The sequence below is a fragment of the Lathyrus oleraceus genome, chromosome 7 (genome assembly GCF_024323335.1).
Source record: "Lathyrus oleraceus cultivar Zhongwan6 chromosome 7, CAAS_Psat_ZW6_1.0, whole genome shotgun sequence".
Lineage (NCBI taxonomy): Eukaryota > Viridiplantae > Streptophyta > Magnoliopsida > Fabales > Fabaceae > Lathyrus > Lathyrus oleraceus.
In genome coordinates, this window is record NC_066585.1 from 127,062,317 (window position 1) to 127,076,710 (window position 14,394).

The 14,394-nt window shown below is 28.9% G+C and overlaps 1 protein-coding gene across 3 annotated transcripts; it reads left to right on the plus strand.

The window, feature by feature from the left end:
- Positions 1-8,023: 8,023 nt before the first annotated feature.
- Positions 8,024-11,466, plus strand: LOC127107812 (mediator of RNA polymerase II transcription subunit 10b). Of its 3 annotated transcripts, none has more exons than XM_051045137.1 (7): positions 8,035-8,163; positions 8,776-8,861; positions 9,234-9,458; positions 9,562-9,642; positions 9,735-9,837; positions 9,942-10,031; positions 11,186-11,466. In XM_051045137.1, the coding sequence occupies exons 3-7, from the start codon at positions 9,244-9,246 to the stop codon at positions 11,255-11,257; spliced, it is 561 nt and encodes a 186-aa protein (XP_050901094.1). In that variant the 5' UTR covers positions 8,035-8,163; positions 8,776-8,861; positions 9,234-9,243; the 3' UTR covers positions 11,258-11,466. The 3 variants fall into 3 exon arrangements, with proteins under 3 accessions (XP_050901095.1, XP_050901094.1, XP_050901096.1); XM_051045139.1 differs by having other exon boundaries at positions 8,039-8,163; positions 8,781-8,861; XM_051045138.1 differs by lacking the exon at positions 8,776-8,861 and having other exon boundaries at positions 8,024-8,163.
- The last annotated feature ends 2,928 nt before the right edge of the window (positions 11,467-14,394 follow it).

The following is a 14,394-nucleotide window of genomic DNA, read 5'->3' on the forward strand; positions in this document are numbered from 1 at the left end:
ATTTTATATTTATTTATATATTTTAGTTTATATTATTATATAAAAATGTATGTCTATCAATTATAAAATCTATATCAATGTTAAGCCATTACATATTTAATATAAGTGTTTGTTTATTTCAACAATAAATTGTTTGAATTTTTTTTAATGTTTTTAAAAACTTAAAATTATATGATATTTTATAATTGATCTATTTATTTTTAATAGGAATGCAGGTCACGAGTACGGGTATGGGTACTTACATACCTATATGGCACGGGTACGAGTGCTAACTTTGGCACCCAAGCGGGTATGGGTTCGGGCACGAGGATTTTTTCAAATTGCGGGTATGGGGATGAGTATTATAGTACCCTGCCCAAACTCTGCCCATTGTCATCCCTATAAGTGATGATTGTTGGATAAGTAACATAAATTACATGGAAGAATAACTAAATAAAGGATGTATGAGATCTTGTCCATATTCCAAGAGAAAATAATGGCATTGGAATGAACTGGATGTTCAGAAACAAGTTCAAACAAAATGCTAATTGATAAGAAACTAAGATAGACCAGTATCTCAGGGCTATGTTCAATATGAAAGTATTAACTACACTAAATTTGTTGCTCTTGTTAGTAGATTATACGCTATTAAATTATATTTATCTCATGCAATCAATCATGATATTCCCTTTTTAAAATGGGTGTCAAAAGGGGTTTCTTAAATGGTATGATTACAAAATAAGTGTCTGTTAAACAACGTCCAGGATTTGAGGATTCTATGAATTCAAATATATTTTCAAGTTAAAGAAATCACTTTGTGGTCTTAAACAAGATCTCATATTTTGGTATGGCCGTTTGAGTAATTTTCTTCTTGTAAAGGATTGTAAAAGATGTCATTTTGATATAATAATCTTTAGGAAAATGGTCAAGAAGGATTTTTTTTTGGTTCAAATATACATGGATGATATTATTTTTGGTTCTACTAATGACATGTTTTGTCAAGAATTTTCAAAGATAATGCAAAATGAATTTGAAATGAGCATGATGGGAGAGTTTTTCTTATAATAAAAATAAATCAATGTTTTGATGGAGTTTATATATATCAAACTAAGTATATACAAATGAACTTTTAAAGAAATTTAGGGCCTCTTTGAAACACTTTTCAATTTTAGTTCTTAAAATTTATTTTTCAAATCTATTTTAAAAAACTATTTTTAAGAAGAAAATTAAAAAAAAATTGTTTGATAAACTAATTTTTAAAAACTGTTTTGAAAATATGAAAATGAAAAAACTTGTTTGATAATCTAATCTTTTAATAGTATTTTAAGAAGAGAATAAAAATGTATATTATGTCATTTACTTTTAAAATCTATTTTATTGTATAAAATATTACAAACTTAAGAAAATTAATTGATATTTGGTCGAATACAAATAATTAGATTAAATCAATTTTTAATTTTACAAATCACATAACATTTGTTTGTAATAATAATAAGAAAAAAACAAGTAAAAAATGGGATTCCACATTTAATAAAAAAAAAATTATATAATGAAAATAATTAAGAAACACAAAAAAAAAAGGTTACTTATACATAAAAAAAAGAACATAAATAAAAGAAATAACATACTCTTTCAAATATATTTTTCTATTTTATTTTTAAAATATAAAAATTATTAAAATTACATTAATGTTATTAATGGAAATTATAAATTTTTATGTTTTTTCTTCAAATTTTATAATACTAAAAAACTAAAAAGTAAGAAATAAAACATAACTAAACTGTTTTACTTTTTTGCTTTTAAAAACTGAAAAATAGAAAAGAGTTTTTAAAATTACTTTTGCAAAATATTATATTCAAACAAATTTTTAAATTTTAAATTTTTAAAAATTAAAAAAGCGTATCTAAAATACATTTCAAACATTCCCTTAATCTTTAGAAATGTAAACCAATGCTAATAACTACACATCCTACCTGGAATCTCGTAAAGGAAGATACAAGTTTAAAAGTTAGATTAAAATGTATACAAAATTAATGATAAGATCTCTGACTTACAATCTCTATGACTGATATACTATCCACTTATATTTGTATGCTCATTTGCAGTCGGTCCTAAGAGAATCTCGCTTTAACTATTAAAAGAATCTTTATACATATCTTAAGGGAATAACCTTGATTTGTTTTATAATAAATTTATTGATTAGAAATTAGTAGAATTTTGTACTGTTGACTGTGATAGAGATAAAATTGAAAGAAAAAGTTCCAGAGGAAATTGTCAATTTTTTTGTTGGAAATTTCATTATCAACCGATAAAGAAAAACACATATCAACGACAAGTTGCATTAATTAATTGCCCTAGATGAAACATCTACCAGGATATTATTAGATAAGAAAGTGTAACCATTCTATATTTTGTGATAATACTTCTACAAATTATTTGTCAAAAAATCCAATTTTGCGTTAAGATCCAAACATATTAAAAACAAACATTATTTTATTACATATATTCATCTTCATCTTCTTCTTCTTCATTCTCTTATAATTCAATGAAGAACACACCTACTTCGATGAACTTAACTTTTACATATACTATTTCAATAATAAAGAGTTCGATAGTTTCTTGGGGAACAACTGCCATTTTGAATAAGCTATACCCAGACCAAAAGCAGCTTGTTTTTGTTTTTCATTTTAATACTTTCATATAAATTAATGTATTATCCATCTAGGATCTTATTTTTTTTTTGTATGTTTGATCTTTTTCAATAAAAATATATTTTATTTTATTATTGTGTTTATTTTTTTTTTATATTTTATGGTAAAGTTTCTTTTTGGCACTTTACTTGAGTAAAATATTCACTTTCTCAAATATTTTTAACATGCTTTTTCTATTATAAATTTGATGATAAAAAGGAGAGACAAATATTTGATGTAAAAGATGTTCTGTGTTAGTGGATCCTCATTCAAGTCCTATATTGAGTAATGTGAAAAAGAAAAGGAGTAAAAGGTTATTATAAATATAGATATACCACAACAATTCTAGTATTTTGGGTGTACTGGAATTTGGGTAGTTACGTGTTTAGAGAGAGTTTACAATTTTTCCGTGCAAAAAATATGATGAAGATGGTTTTCTATTTTTTCGTCCAAAAATAGTTGTTGAGAAGATTTTCTATTTTTTCATTAAAAAATAGTTGTTGATAGGGTTTACAATTTTTGTGTTAAAAAATTGCAAGTTAGTAATAAATTTTTTTATTGTGAGTTTATTTTATTTTATTTGTATCAATTATTGAAGATTTACTCTGATTATATTCCAAACAACTGGCATTAGAACAAATGTTCCGATCAAGGGAGAAAACCAAAGGTTTTCTATCATCTTATTTGATTTGAGTTTTTTTTTCTTAAGCAATATTATGGTTACACTGAAGCTGGATATTCCTTTGTTTGATGGGAGAATGAATTTTCCCTTATGACAATGCACGATACAAGACTAATTGGTCCAACAAGGTCTTGACTGTGCTTTGGAAAAGGAAAAACCAAGTGAGATGAAAAATTCGGATTGAAATTCAATATAAAGAAAGGTAGTGAGTACAATTTGGTTGGCACTTGTTTCACAAATTAAAGTGACAGTGTTGAAAGAAACCTCTCCAAAGAAATTGTGGGATTTGTTAGAAAACAAGTTTGCATCAACCACATTAACCAATCAATTGATGATGAAAATAAATTTATACTCATTGAAGATGGAAGATGAAGGTAATGTATTTGACCATATTAATAAATCTAATGACCTGGTATCTAGAATCATGAATGCATAGGAAGATATCAAAGATGAAGATCAATCACTACTTTTGTTAGCTTCGCTACCCAAATCTTACAAATCATTAGTGCAATCAATATTAGCAGGGAAGAGCATACTATAGTTAGATGAAGTAGTTAAATCATTGAATGAGAGTCAGCAAATGATGGCTATTGATCAATCCCCCGAGGAAAATCAGGTACTAGTAGCCAAAGGAGGACAAAGAAATAACTATGGTCATCAATATACTAGAAGTTTTCAACCAAGAGATATGAGTTATATCAAGTGTCATTACTGTCAATAATTTGATCACATGCAATCTAGTTGTCCAGAATTTATAGAGGATGTGCGAAGTATAAAGAAGAAGACATAAGAATTGAAAAACGCTCCTTCTGCAAATATGGTTTGTTGTGAAGACGATATGTTAGTTTGTGAGGATGAAGGTGACTATGAAGTGAAAAGATGTGAGACTTTGAATGAATGGAGGATATGCTGTGTTAAAGTGGGAAATCATCCAAATTTCACATCGAGTAATGTAAAGAAAAATGAGTAAAATATTATTATAAATGTAGAGAGTTAGTTTGAGTTTATTTACCACAACAATTCTAGTCTTTTGGACCTATTGGGATTTGGGTAATTGTGTGTCTAACGAGAGTTTACAATTTTTCTGTACGAAAATTGTGGTGGAGAGAATTTTCTATTTTCCTTCCTAAAATAGTTGTTGAAAGGGTTTTTAATATTTCCGTCCAAAAATTGCAAGTTAGTAATAACTTTTTTTATTGTGAATTTATTTTATTTTATTTGTATCAATTATTGAAGATTTACTCTGATTATATTCCCAACAAAAGATATATAATTTACTATGGTAAATTTTTAAATGTATTAAAAATGTTTATATTTTTATTCAAACAAATTTTAAGAGAATGCATCTATGTACCAATCTAGAAAATATTATTTTTCACATACCATTTTTATTATTATTGACATAGTCTCACAAAGATCCTGTTGGCTTGATCCTCTATGATTTATTTATTTATTTTTATAATCAATCTCTTAAAAAAGAAAAAGAAATGCATTAAAGTAAAAGTGTTTGTCATCATAAAAAAGGGGGAATTTGTTGAACCAAGAATGGTATGAAGACAATGCTCTTTAATTTAGTTTATATGATAATGCAATATAAGAGAATAATTTTATTGTCTAATTTCTTTTACTTGGGTATAAATATTTTAAATAGATTCATCATAAATATGTCATCTAGAAAGAGTAAGAAAGATCTACGAAATGATCCTCAATTATATAGTAGATGTATATGGAAGATATTATCCAACACAATGATCATTTATGGCACTGCATCTCTTGAAGGATACTCTAGATGCACATCATTGTGACACACTCTGGTACATATTTTCAATGTTATCATATGAACATATGAACTCAAATCACCATCCGTTACTATCTTATATGAATTTCTCTCTAACAACCATCACTAAAGTTTATTCTCTGGAAGAATAAATTATTTGTTTTCCCTCTTAATGTTCAAGTTTGAGAGACAAATAAATAATAGGAAACAAGGTGCAGTGATACAAGCTTTATATGCCAAAAGGTACAATGTCGTGTACGACAAATCTATTACAAGTGTAAAGGACTTGATTTTAACCTATTAAAAATAGTATTAATATCTCAATGAATTCTTTACCAAAATATCAAAATCCACCAATGGTCAGCAATAATGCAACTATATAGAGACTTAACTTCTCAGTGTTTTATTCATAACACTGCACAACATTGAACTTCCATGTGAATAAACTTTTTAAAATCAACTTGACTAAAAAAGAAAATAAATTTCGAAGAAATAATATCATGATAATAAACTTAATTGAAATAATGAAAGAAAGTAACAAATTAATGATTTCATTGTATACGTTTTCTATTGAAAAATTCAAACATTTGTATTTGTGCTTAGAATTATTTATATCCTCAACTAAGTAATATTTGTAAACAATACATCAATTATTTGTAATTCCTCAAAGGACTAAGTGTTATCTAAATTCTTTGAGAGAACAAAAAGATCCAATTGATATTAGTTCTTTGTGTTCAAAATCTAAGATATATGTCAGTTGTATTTTTCTTGTATTTTAGTATGCAAACCACCATTTCTTGTATTTTTCTCACCTTCCCTCTTTCATTTTAATGGAAATATCTTCAAGGTGTGAGAATTTGTATTTCCCTTGATACCTTTGATTAGGTTTACAGACTTCTGGAGGTTTTTCTTTTTCAAGTGAGGATGTTGTTAACTCTAGTTCCTATACAATATGAAAATATGAACGATTTTGCACTAACTTTAATTTGTCATTGTTAAGCTTTTTGCATCAAATATCACATGTATTTATACATAATTAAGGTTTATTTTTTTATACAATATGTATGCTTTATTGTGATTAAAATATCCTAACAAGATACATTTTTGTGCTCTGAAATCAAACTTGTTTAGGTATTTCTTATGTTTAAAAAATAAATGCAACCAAAATTGATGGAAATATTAAATGTTTGATTTTCTACCTTACCACAATTCACAAAGAGTTAATTGTCATATATTTGCGTTGATTCAAGGGTCCGTTCATGTTTCTTGTAATATTATGTTGTTAGTATTGAAATAAATTATTGAATTTGTAGGTATTGGATGTTTATTAATGTGATTCTTGATAATCTATTTCCAATTTCAAGTCAAGACTTTCACTAAATGATATTCGTTATCAAAAATTGGCACATTAAGAGTAAGTCATAAAAGTGTCGATGTTAAACGTTACCCTTTGTATTTTCCCGTGAAGGTAAGTAATTAAGGTTCTGAAATTAGACACAAGAATTTTTTTCTTTCCTCTAACAATAAGGCATCTGAATGTCGATGTTAAGCATCTATATTTATGTATATCACTGATGGTAAGGCATTAAGGTGACGATATTAAACATCAAAATTTATGTACCCTTCAAAAGGTAAGGAATCGGGGCGTGAATGTTAGATGCCAAACTTTATGTATCCCCCCTTATGTTAAGATATCATGATACCCACACTCGATGTCAGGATTTATGTATTTCATTCATGGTAAAGCGTAAGACTTCAAGGATGTGTGATATTCGACTTTGTGCATCCCAATTACGATGAGCTACCATGGCTTATCAAGCCAATATATTGACATTAGTATTTAGCTTTGCATACCTATTTTAAGGATAAAGAAGAACACAATGCATAATGGATAATGAATTTATTAATGAAAAAGGACAATACCTTATTAAAACGTGTATGACCAAAAAATATTTTTTAGGAGAGGTCAATGTATAAAAAAATTATAGTGTTTTTGAAGTATATAATTTTAGTTAAAATAAAATTTAAGGTGTGTATAGTTCTCGACCTTATAAATATGTTATCAATCAAGTCTCCTAGCTTTTTGTTGAGTATAAAGTTGTTCCATAATGGTTCCATCTTGTTGCTAGTTTCCCATACATCCTTTATTTTCTTATCTCTTTGGTCTTTAGTAATACCAAGTCCCCTTCATTAAATTTCTTAGGTTTGACCTTTGTGTTGAATCTATTTTGTAGTCTAATAATATTTGAGTTATATTTATATTTTTTCACCATTTTATAATTTAAATTTGATTTCCATATTTTTATGAAAGTTATAGTTACTATGTTAACTTTTATTTTTTATTAGTTTGACTCTATTTAGACATATACAACTCTAGGTTTGATTAAAATATATCACATGAGTTATCTTATGTGAGTTTTTCACCGAAACTTAGTATCACACTAAATAAAACTACACAAAAGTTCCGCTTAATTAAGACAATGAAAACATGATCATATTATTTAATCTAAGAACCATTTATTCAAAATAAATATGAAAACAACATTAAATTAAAATAAAAATTAAATAATTGACTCAAAATAATCTATAAAATGCATTTGACGAAAAGTCATCAAACAAAAGTCGACTTCATCTTCGAAGAGAATCAGAACCTTATTAACAAGAGGCAGAATCCAAAAGAATTTCTTAATTGAGGAAGACCGAGGAAGTTGAAAAAACATCTTTAGAATTTTGAAATCAGACATCGAATTCCTGAACAAATATATATATATAATTTTATGAAATTAATAAAATAAATTATTATACATCATATAATTTATTTGATCGATTATTTAATAAATTAAAAAAATAAATTAGAAAAGAAAAAGAATGAAAGTAGTATTAATTATTAAAAAATTTATATTGAATGATGGGAGGGTGGATAAATACCCCCAATCAAACTCTCCTTAGATAACTGAGTCGTATCGAATTCAACTCGCCGGAAAACTCTGTCTGATTGTCGTTGGCAGCCAGAAACACCGAGAAACTCCATTCAGGTTTTCCTCTTTTATTTTTTTTTCCGATTTTATCCTCTCTTTTCATGTTGCGCATCATGAGATTCGGTCGCAATTTGTGGATGCGATTACCACTCCGGCAAGAAAACGAACCAGTGATTGAATTGCATCGTACAGTGATTCCACAATCGCAAGCTAAAACGGTTCAAATTGATAAGTTACGAATTTGCTATGCAATAGGTTGATTGAGAGAACTTGGTTGAAGTGTTCTTTCATATATGGTTCTGTTCATATTAGATGATAATATTAATAAACAAGGATTAGTATATGGATTTAATCTTAGTATCTAGTAATGCAATGCAACACGTTATTCAAATCATGTGAAAATTATTTATAATCTGAAGTTCATATTCTTTGATTTAGATAGCTTAATTGAGATATACTACTGGTAAGGTTTTTTGATTTAATAGCAAAGTAATACTTTGACATGGACTGAAATTGAAAGAAAGGAAACTTAACACACATATCCACACGCAAGTGCAAGCTCATACACGCGCCCGCGCACAAACGTGCGCGTATTCATGTATATTTAAAAAGTACTCTTTTTTACTAATCGTTTGTTGGTCCAATGATGGTTGTTGCTGAACTTGGTAGGGAAGATCACAGTGTGACCCCCGAATCGGATTAGTCGTCCAGTGGACCGGATTATGACGGTGAAAACCCAAAAAAGTACTCTTTAGGTACTGAAAATTAGCACTTAAAATAACAATTTTGGATAGTATTTTTTATATAAAAAATTTGTTTAATTATTTTTAATTAAACTTGTATGGGTGAACAGTTCCTAATTCCCTAATCCACCCTTTGTTATTATTACTTTCTTTTGGATGATCATGATGATACTTATTGCCAATTGGCCGTATAAACATGTTAGAGTTCGCATTATGTTTAAATTTCTACCATATCTCCATTCAAATGACTTTGAAGGAAATTGCTCCGTAGTCTTCGCCTGCGGGCTACAGAATATTATATAGCCTCTTGCTTATATATTCTCTTGCTTTTGTTAGTTTTTTTCTTTCTATAATGAATGTCTGAAAAAATGTTCCACTTTACAGAGAAACACAAATGGATTCATCACGAAGTCCATCTGTTGGGGGAAATGGGACACCAATTTTTCAAACTAACGATACTGCAGCTTCTGCAGCAGGAGCTAATGATTCTATGCAAAATCTGAAGCAGATCAACAAGTCCATTGAGAAAACCTTGGGCCTTATCCATCAGCTTACCCTTACTGTCTCTAACTTCAGTGCTGCTTTGCAAATGCCACTCCTCCAACGCATGTATTTCTCTCGATCCCTTCCCTATATTTCATTTATTTTTTATTTTTTATACTTTTTGTCCATGTCCCAAGTTTATGATATTTTGACTATTTTTTTCTTCCAGCAATGGACTTGTTGCAGAGCTTGACAACATGGTCAAATTGGCAGAAAACTGCAACATTCAGGTTCCTATGGAGGTTGTAAAGTAAGACATTTATCTTTTTTTATGTGCTTCTATGCTTTTCCTTAAACGACAAAATATGTTTCTTTTAACCGTTGAGTTATTTTTTGTTTTAGTTTAATTGATGATGGGAAGAATCCAGATGAGTTTACCAGAGATGTTATAAACAACTGTATTGCAAAGAATCAGATCACCAAAGGAAAAACGGATGCTTTTAAGGTTGATTATGATTCTTGATTTTATTTGATAAGCATGCTCTTTTTGTTGTTTTCCTATATATTTATTGAGCCATTTTTGTCCAACTTATCATTTTTGTATGTCAGAATTTGCGCAAGCATCTATTTGAGGAATTGGAGCAAAACTTCCCTGATGAGGTTGAGACATTTAGAGAGAGTCGTGCTGCGTCTGCTGCTGTAAGTTTATCATTTATATAGCTTTAGAGATAGAGGAGTTCTTTCTTCCATGCATTGCAATTTGTTTCCATTTTCTCCAAATTCTCACTGATCATCCACTTTCCTCTTTTGCTTTTATCCTCCAATGCATATCTCTCATCACAATTGACGCACAAGTTATTTTTCTTGCACTTCTGCACTACTTGCACTTCTATGCTCTTTGTAGCCATCAGCTGTTTTCACCTTCAAAATTTAGAGCTAGAGATGACATAAGCATAATTTGTATTGAGTAGCTATTTAGTCTATCAAAGTGACAAGGTATTACGGTTAATTATACTTGTGAAGTTGTAACCTTTCCGCCATGTTTCTTAAAAATATCATGCCCCCATCCCTTGAAATACACGACTTAACACATTTCTCCTACTTTTGCAATCTTGGTCCCTAGTAGTATAGCGGATAATGAGATAACCGCTCTTGCAAATACTAAAGTAAACATAAATACTTAAAAATAGCCTAATACCCAAACTTAGAGGGATTATCATACTCAATAGTTAAAGAACCTAAAGTATAGAGTAATAAAACTTCAGCACAGAAGAAGAATAAAGCATAATTGAACTAAAAGCAGGATGAAGAGCAGTACAGTTATTTGTGAACAATAACATGCATTACAATTCAAAGGTTTAGGTTGAAATTTATACGCTTAAAAAAGAATACAATTAAAAAAAGGAATTGAGGTATTTATTCCCAAAATCCTAATAGTTGCCGTGATAGTGGTTCGGGGCTGCAATTAGTGCTCGCTACAACCTACTATTATGGACAGCGGCTCGCAGACCAATAGCATCCTGCCGAACCCCATTACTTCTACGCTATTCTGCTATAGCGTGCTATTGACAACATAACAAGGTCTTTGTGTAGACAAGTTTTGCTGAAATCTGCAGCCAATTACATGCAAGGTCATTCAAGGATCTGTGCTATACTCCTACTCTGTTTAGTGCTTAATGTGTGCCACTAGAAACGTTATATGAAATTTAGGGCATTCTTTTTTGTTTTATGGAATTCATGGCAAGTCAAACAAAAGAATATAAATCTGACCAAATTAAGACATTGAGTCAATTATAAAAAAAAATTGTTATTTTTTTATTAATACTAATCTTGGCCTTATTGCATCTATTTAGGAGTTGAAGCGTTTGGTGCAGGCACAAAGTGTATTGCCGAATGGAGATTTGAGAGTTAAACTAGAGCATTGAGTGATATATTTCAGATGCATTTATATTTCTCCTTTTCCCCTCTTTTTTCTTGACTTTATTTTTAGGTGAAAACTATGGTACCTTCTAGTTTTATTAGGATTTTAATTCTCTGCAGTGGATCATGGTCCCAGTAAGATGCATTTTATGTAAATCAACTTCGTAATAATTGCAGGATCCAAAATATCACAAGAATGCGCTGAGTTACATAATCCATTTTTCTCCACTCACTGAAAATTTTGGGTTATTTTGTTTCATTTTTTTAAAAATGATTTTTGTAATATTGCATATTTTTATTTTAAAAAGATTCACATTTTTTTAAGGAATATTTCAAATAAAAAAGATTGGATTGTATAATTTTTCATACAGATATTTAGATATTTTATTTTTGTACTAATAAAAAATCACATTTGAAATTATTTTAATAATTTTTTATAATTATTTTTGAAAAATATGTAATTTTGATTATATTTTAATACTTAATAATATATATTTATATTATTCAAATATTAAAATTAATTTTATAATTCATAAAAATAAATTTAAAACAAAGCTTTAGTGTTTTTTTTTAATTTATAAAATTTATTTTAAAAAAAGTTAGGATTTAAGATTTTTATAAAGTTAGGATTTATAAATCAATATTTATAAGCTTTAGTGGTTGATATTTATAAATCAATAATTTCATTTAAAAAAAGTTAGGATTTAAGATTTTTATAAAGTGAATCTTGTAAATTTACAAAATTTATACATATTGACAGTTTTTCTTTATAGGCAGTTATATAGGTAGTTTTCTAAAACATTAATATAGATAATACTTTGAAATAACGGATGAGGTGGATGGACCAATTAATATTGAGTTTAGGTATGCTCCATTTAGCATATGTTTCATTTACTCCATTTATGATCATAAATAGAAGACAAGGGGAAAAAACAATATTTAAGGGCAGGGATTTAAAATCAACAAACAATATTTTATTTAATAAAAAAAAATAGAACAAACTTACCCCTTTCTTTAGGTCACCCTCACATTTCTTGGACTAAACAACTACTCATTCCTCATCCTCCCTCCCATCTTGACCACCACCACACAATCCCATAATAAGAGGACCAGAACGAAAAATATTATCTTGTTTGAAGAAATTTTTAAGAATTAAAGTCTAATTAGGATCTATTTATGGAGACCAAAATGCATATTTAATCTATTTTTATTTAAAATTTTTATTTTATAAATTTCTTTTTATTTTTTAAAAATAAAATATGTAATACGGTATGTGAGTTAACTTAACAAATAAAGATAAAAGAATGCGAGAAATATAAAAGTTTTGTTTGTTTAATGATCTATATGTGGGGGTGGGAACAACTCTCCAATTCACTATTCTTCAAAAGCTGTTACAAGATATTACAAATGATTTATATGAAAATAGTCTTTCAAGTTCTCCAAAACAAACCATATTTTCTATCCAAGCGTTTTCCAATCTCTTTAATTCTCAATATATAAATCACACAAACCTAAGATGTTTAGAAGTATTGTCTGATCCTTCTAAATAACTCTAAAAATTTCCCAAAACCTCGTTTCTCCCTATTACTCCAAAGATCTCAAGATTGTCACACATACAATAAGAGAAAAGATACATGTTTATAATTGCTAAAGTTCAACAGATCTATAACAAAAGCACAACCCATTAACAAAGATACATGTTTATAATTGCTAAAGTTCAACAGATCTATAACAAAAGCACAACCCATTAACAAATGGATCTGCGAACAAACCCGAAAATACATCAGTACCGAAATATGTCATTTTCCCTTCTCTTTTCTCCCTTGAGGTTGTAAGACTTATTACAACAATCTCCACCTTGACTTGAAATCGACAGTCATGTCAATTTTCAACCACCTTGCTGCTCTCTCTAAAGCTTGAATTTCTCTTCAGCAACCTGATTTCACCACTTGCATCCACTTGTTTTCAATCACCTTTTTCTGCCTAGGTAATCTACCAAGCTCCCAAGTATCATTCGTCAACCATCATTGACTCCACCTACTTTTGAATGCCTCATTGAAGGTTCTTCTTTCTGAGTTTTACAACCCTTCAGCCACATTCAAAGCATAACATCCAAGGCTAGCATAATCGTCCATTTGAGAGGCTACAAACTCCCTCCTTACCTTATCACGGTTCAAATGGTAATCAAATGCCTCTGTAACCGTTCATTCACTACGTACTAGTAGGAAACTCCCCCTCAAACTAAGTTTACTCCTCCATAGATTCTAAAAGCTTCATCCCTTGATTTTTAATCTTCTTCCCATGACAAAACTCGCTATCAACCAAAGAAACTGCTTTGACAGCAATCTTACCCTAGAAACTCAATGACAACTCAACGATCTCATTCATTTTTATCCTTTGTCTTCTGCAAAATTAATTAAAGTGCTACGAAACAATCTTCAGACAATCATCATGCCTTGACATCAAATTCCATAACTTGTTCTTGTCATGAGAGTTTTCACTAGCTGATGATGAGTGAACAACAATATTGGAACCATCTAAAATATATAAACCACATATTTTAGATCTTTTAGTTATGATCACTTCACCATGCAAAATCTTTAACATCCCACGTTTAACTATAGTACAATAGCCTAGATCATCAAACATGCTTATGGATAATAAATTTTTCTCGAGTTCTGGAACTTACCTCACGCTATGAAGAAGAAACTCACGATCACTACTACAAATAACCCCATTTCACCTCAGACGCGAAAAAGATATAACCTTGGTTACAAAAGTGTGGTAACGAAGGGCGTCATGAAAACTCTCCAATATATCCCTCAGTTTCAGAATAACCGAAGGGATAATGAAAATGGTTATGGATTTGATCTCCAACAACAACATATTTATATTTTTAAAACTACCGCCACATACCTCTCAATTTTTTTTGTCAAAAATCAAGGAAATTAAAAAAAAAAAATTAGATTGTTTACACCAAATATTAATTTAAATTGTTTTCACTAAATATTATATTACAATGTTTACGCCGAATAATTAAATTACACAAAATATTTAATTCAAAGTTTCTAATGTTACATTGCGTTGGTTTCAATATACAAGTACAAAATTTTGACAAATTTGATTCATCATCATCACTTTG

Bases quoted from the DNA above. Each gene is read 5' to 3' on its own strand.
- LOC127107812 (XM_051045138.1), top strand. From the start codon at position 9,244: ATGGATTCATCACGAAGTCCATCTGTTGGGGGAAATGGGACACCAATT. The intron at 9,643-9,734 runs GTAAGACATTTA...TTTTTGTTTTAG, and splicing joins GTTCCTATGGAGGTTGTAAA to TTTAATTGATGATGGGAAGA. The intron at 9,838-9,941 runs GTTGATTATGAT...TTTGTATGTCAG, and splicing joins GAAAAACGGATGCTTTTAAG to AATTTGCGCAAGCATCTATT.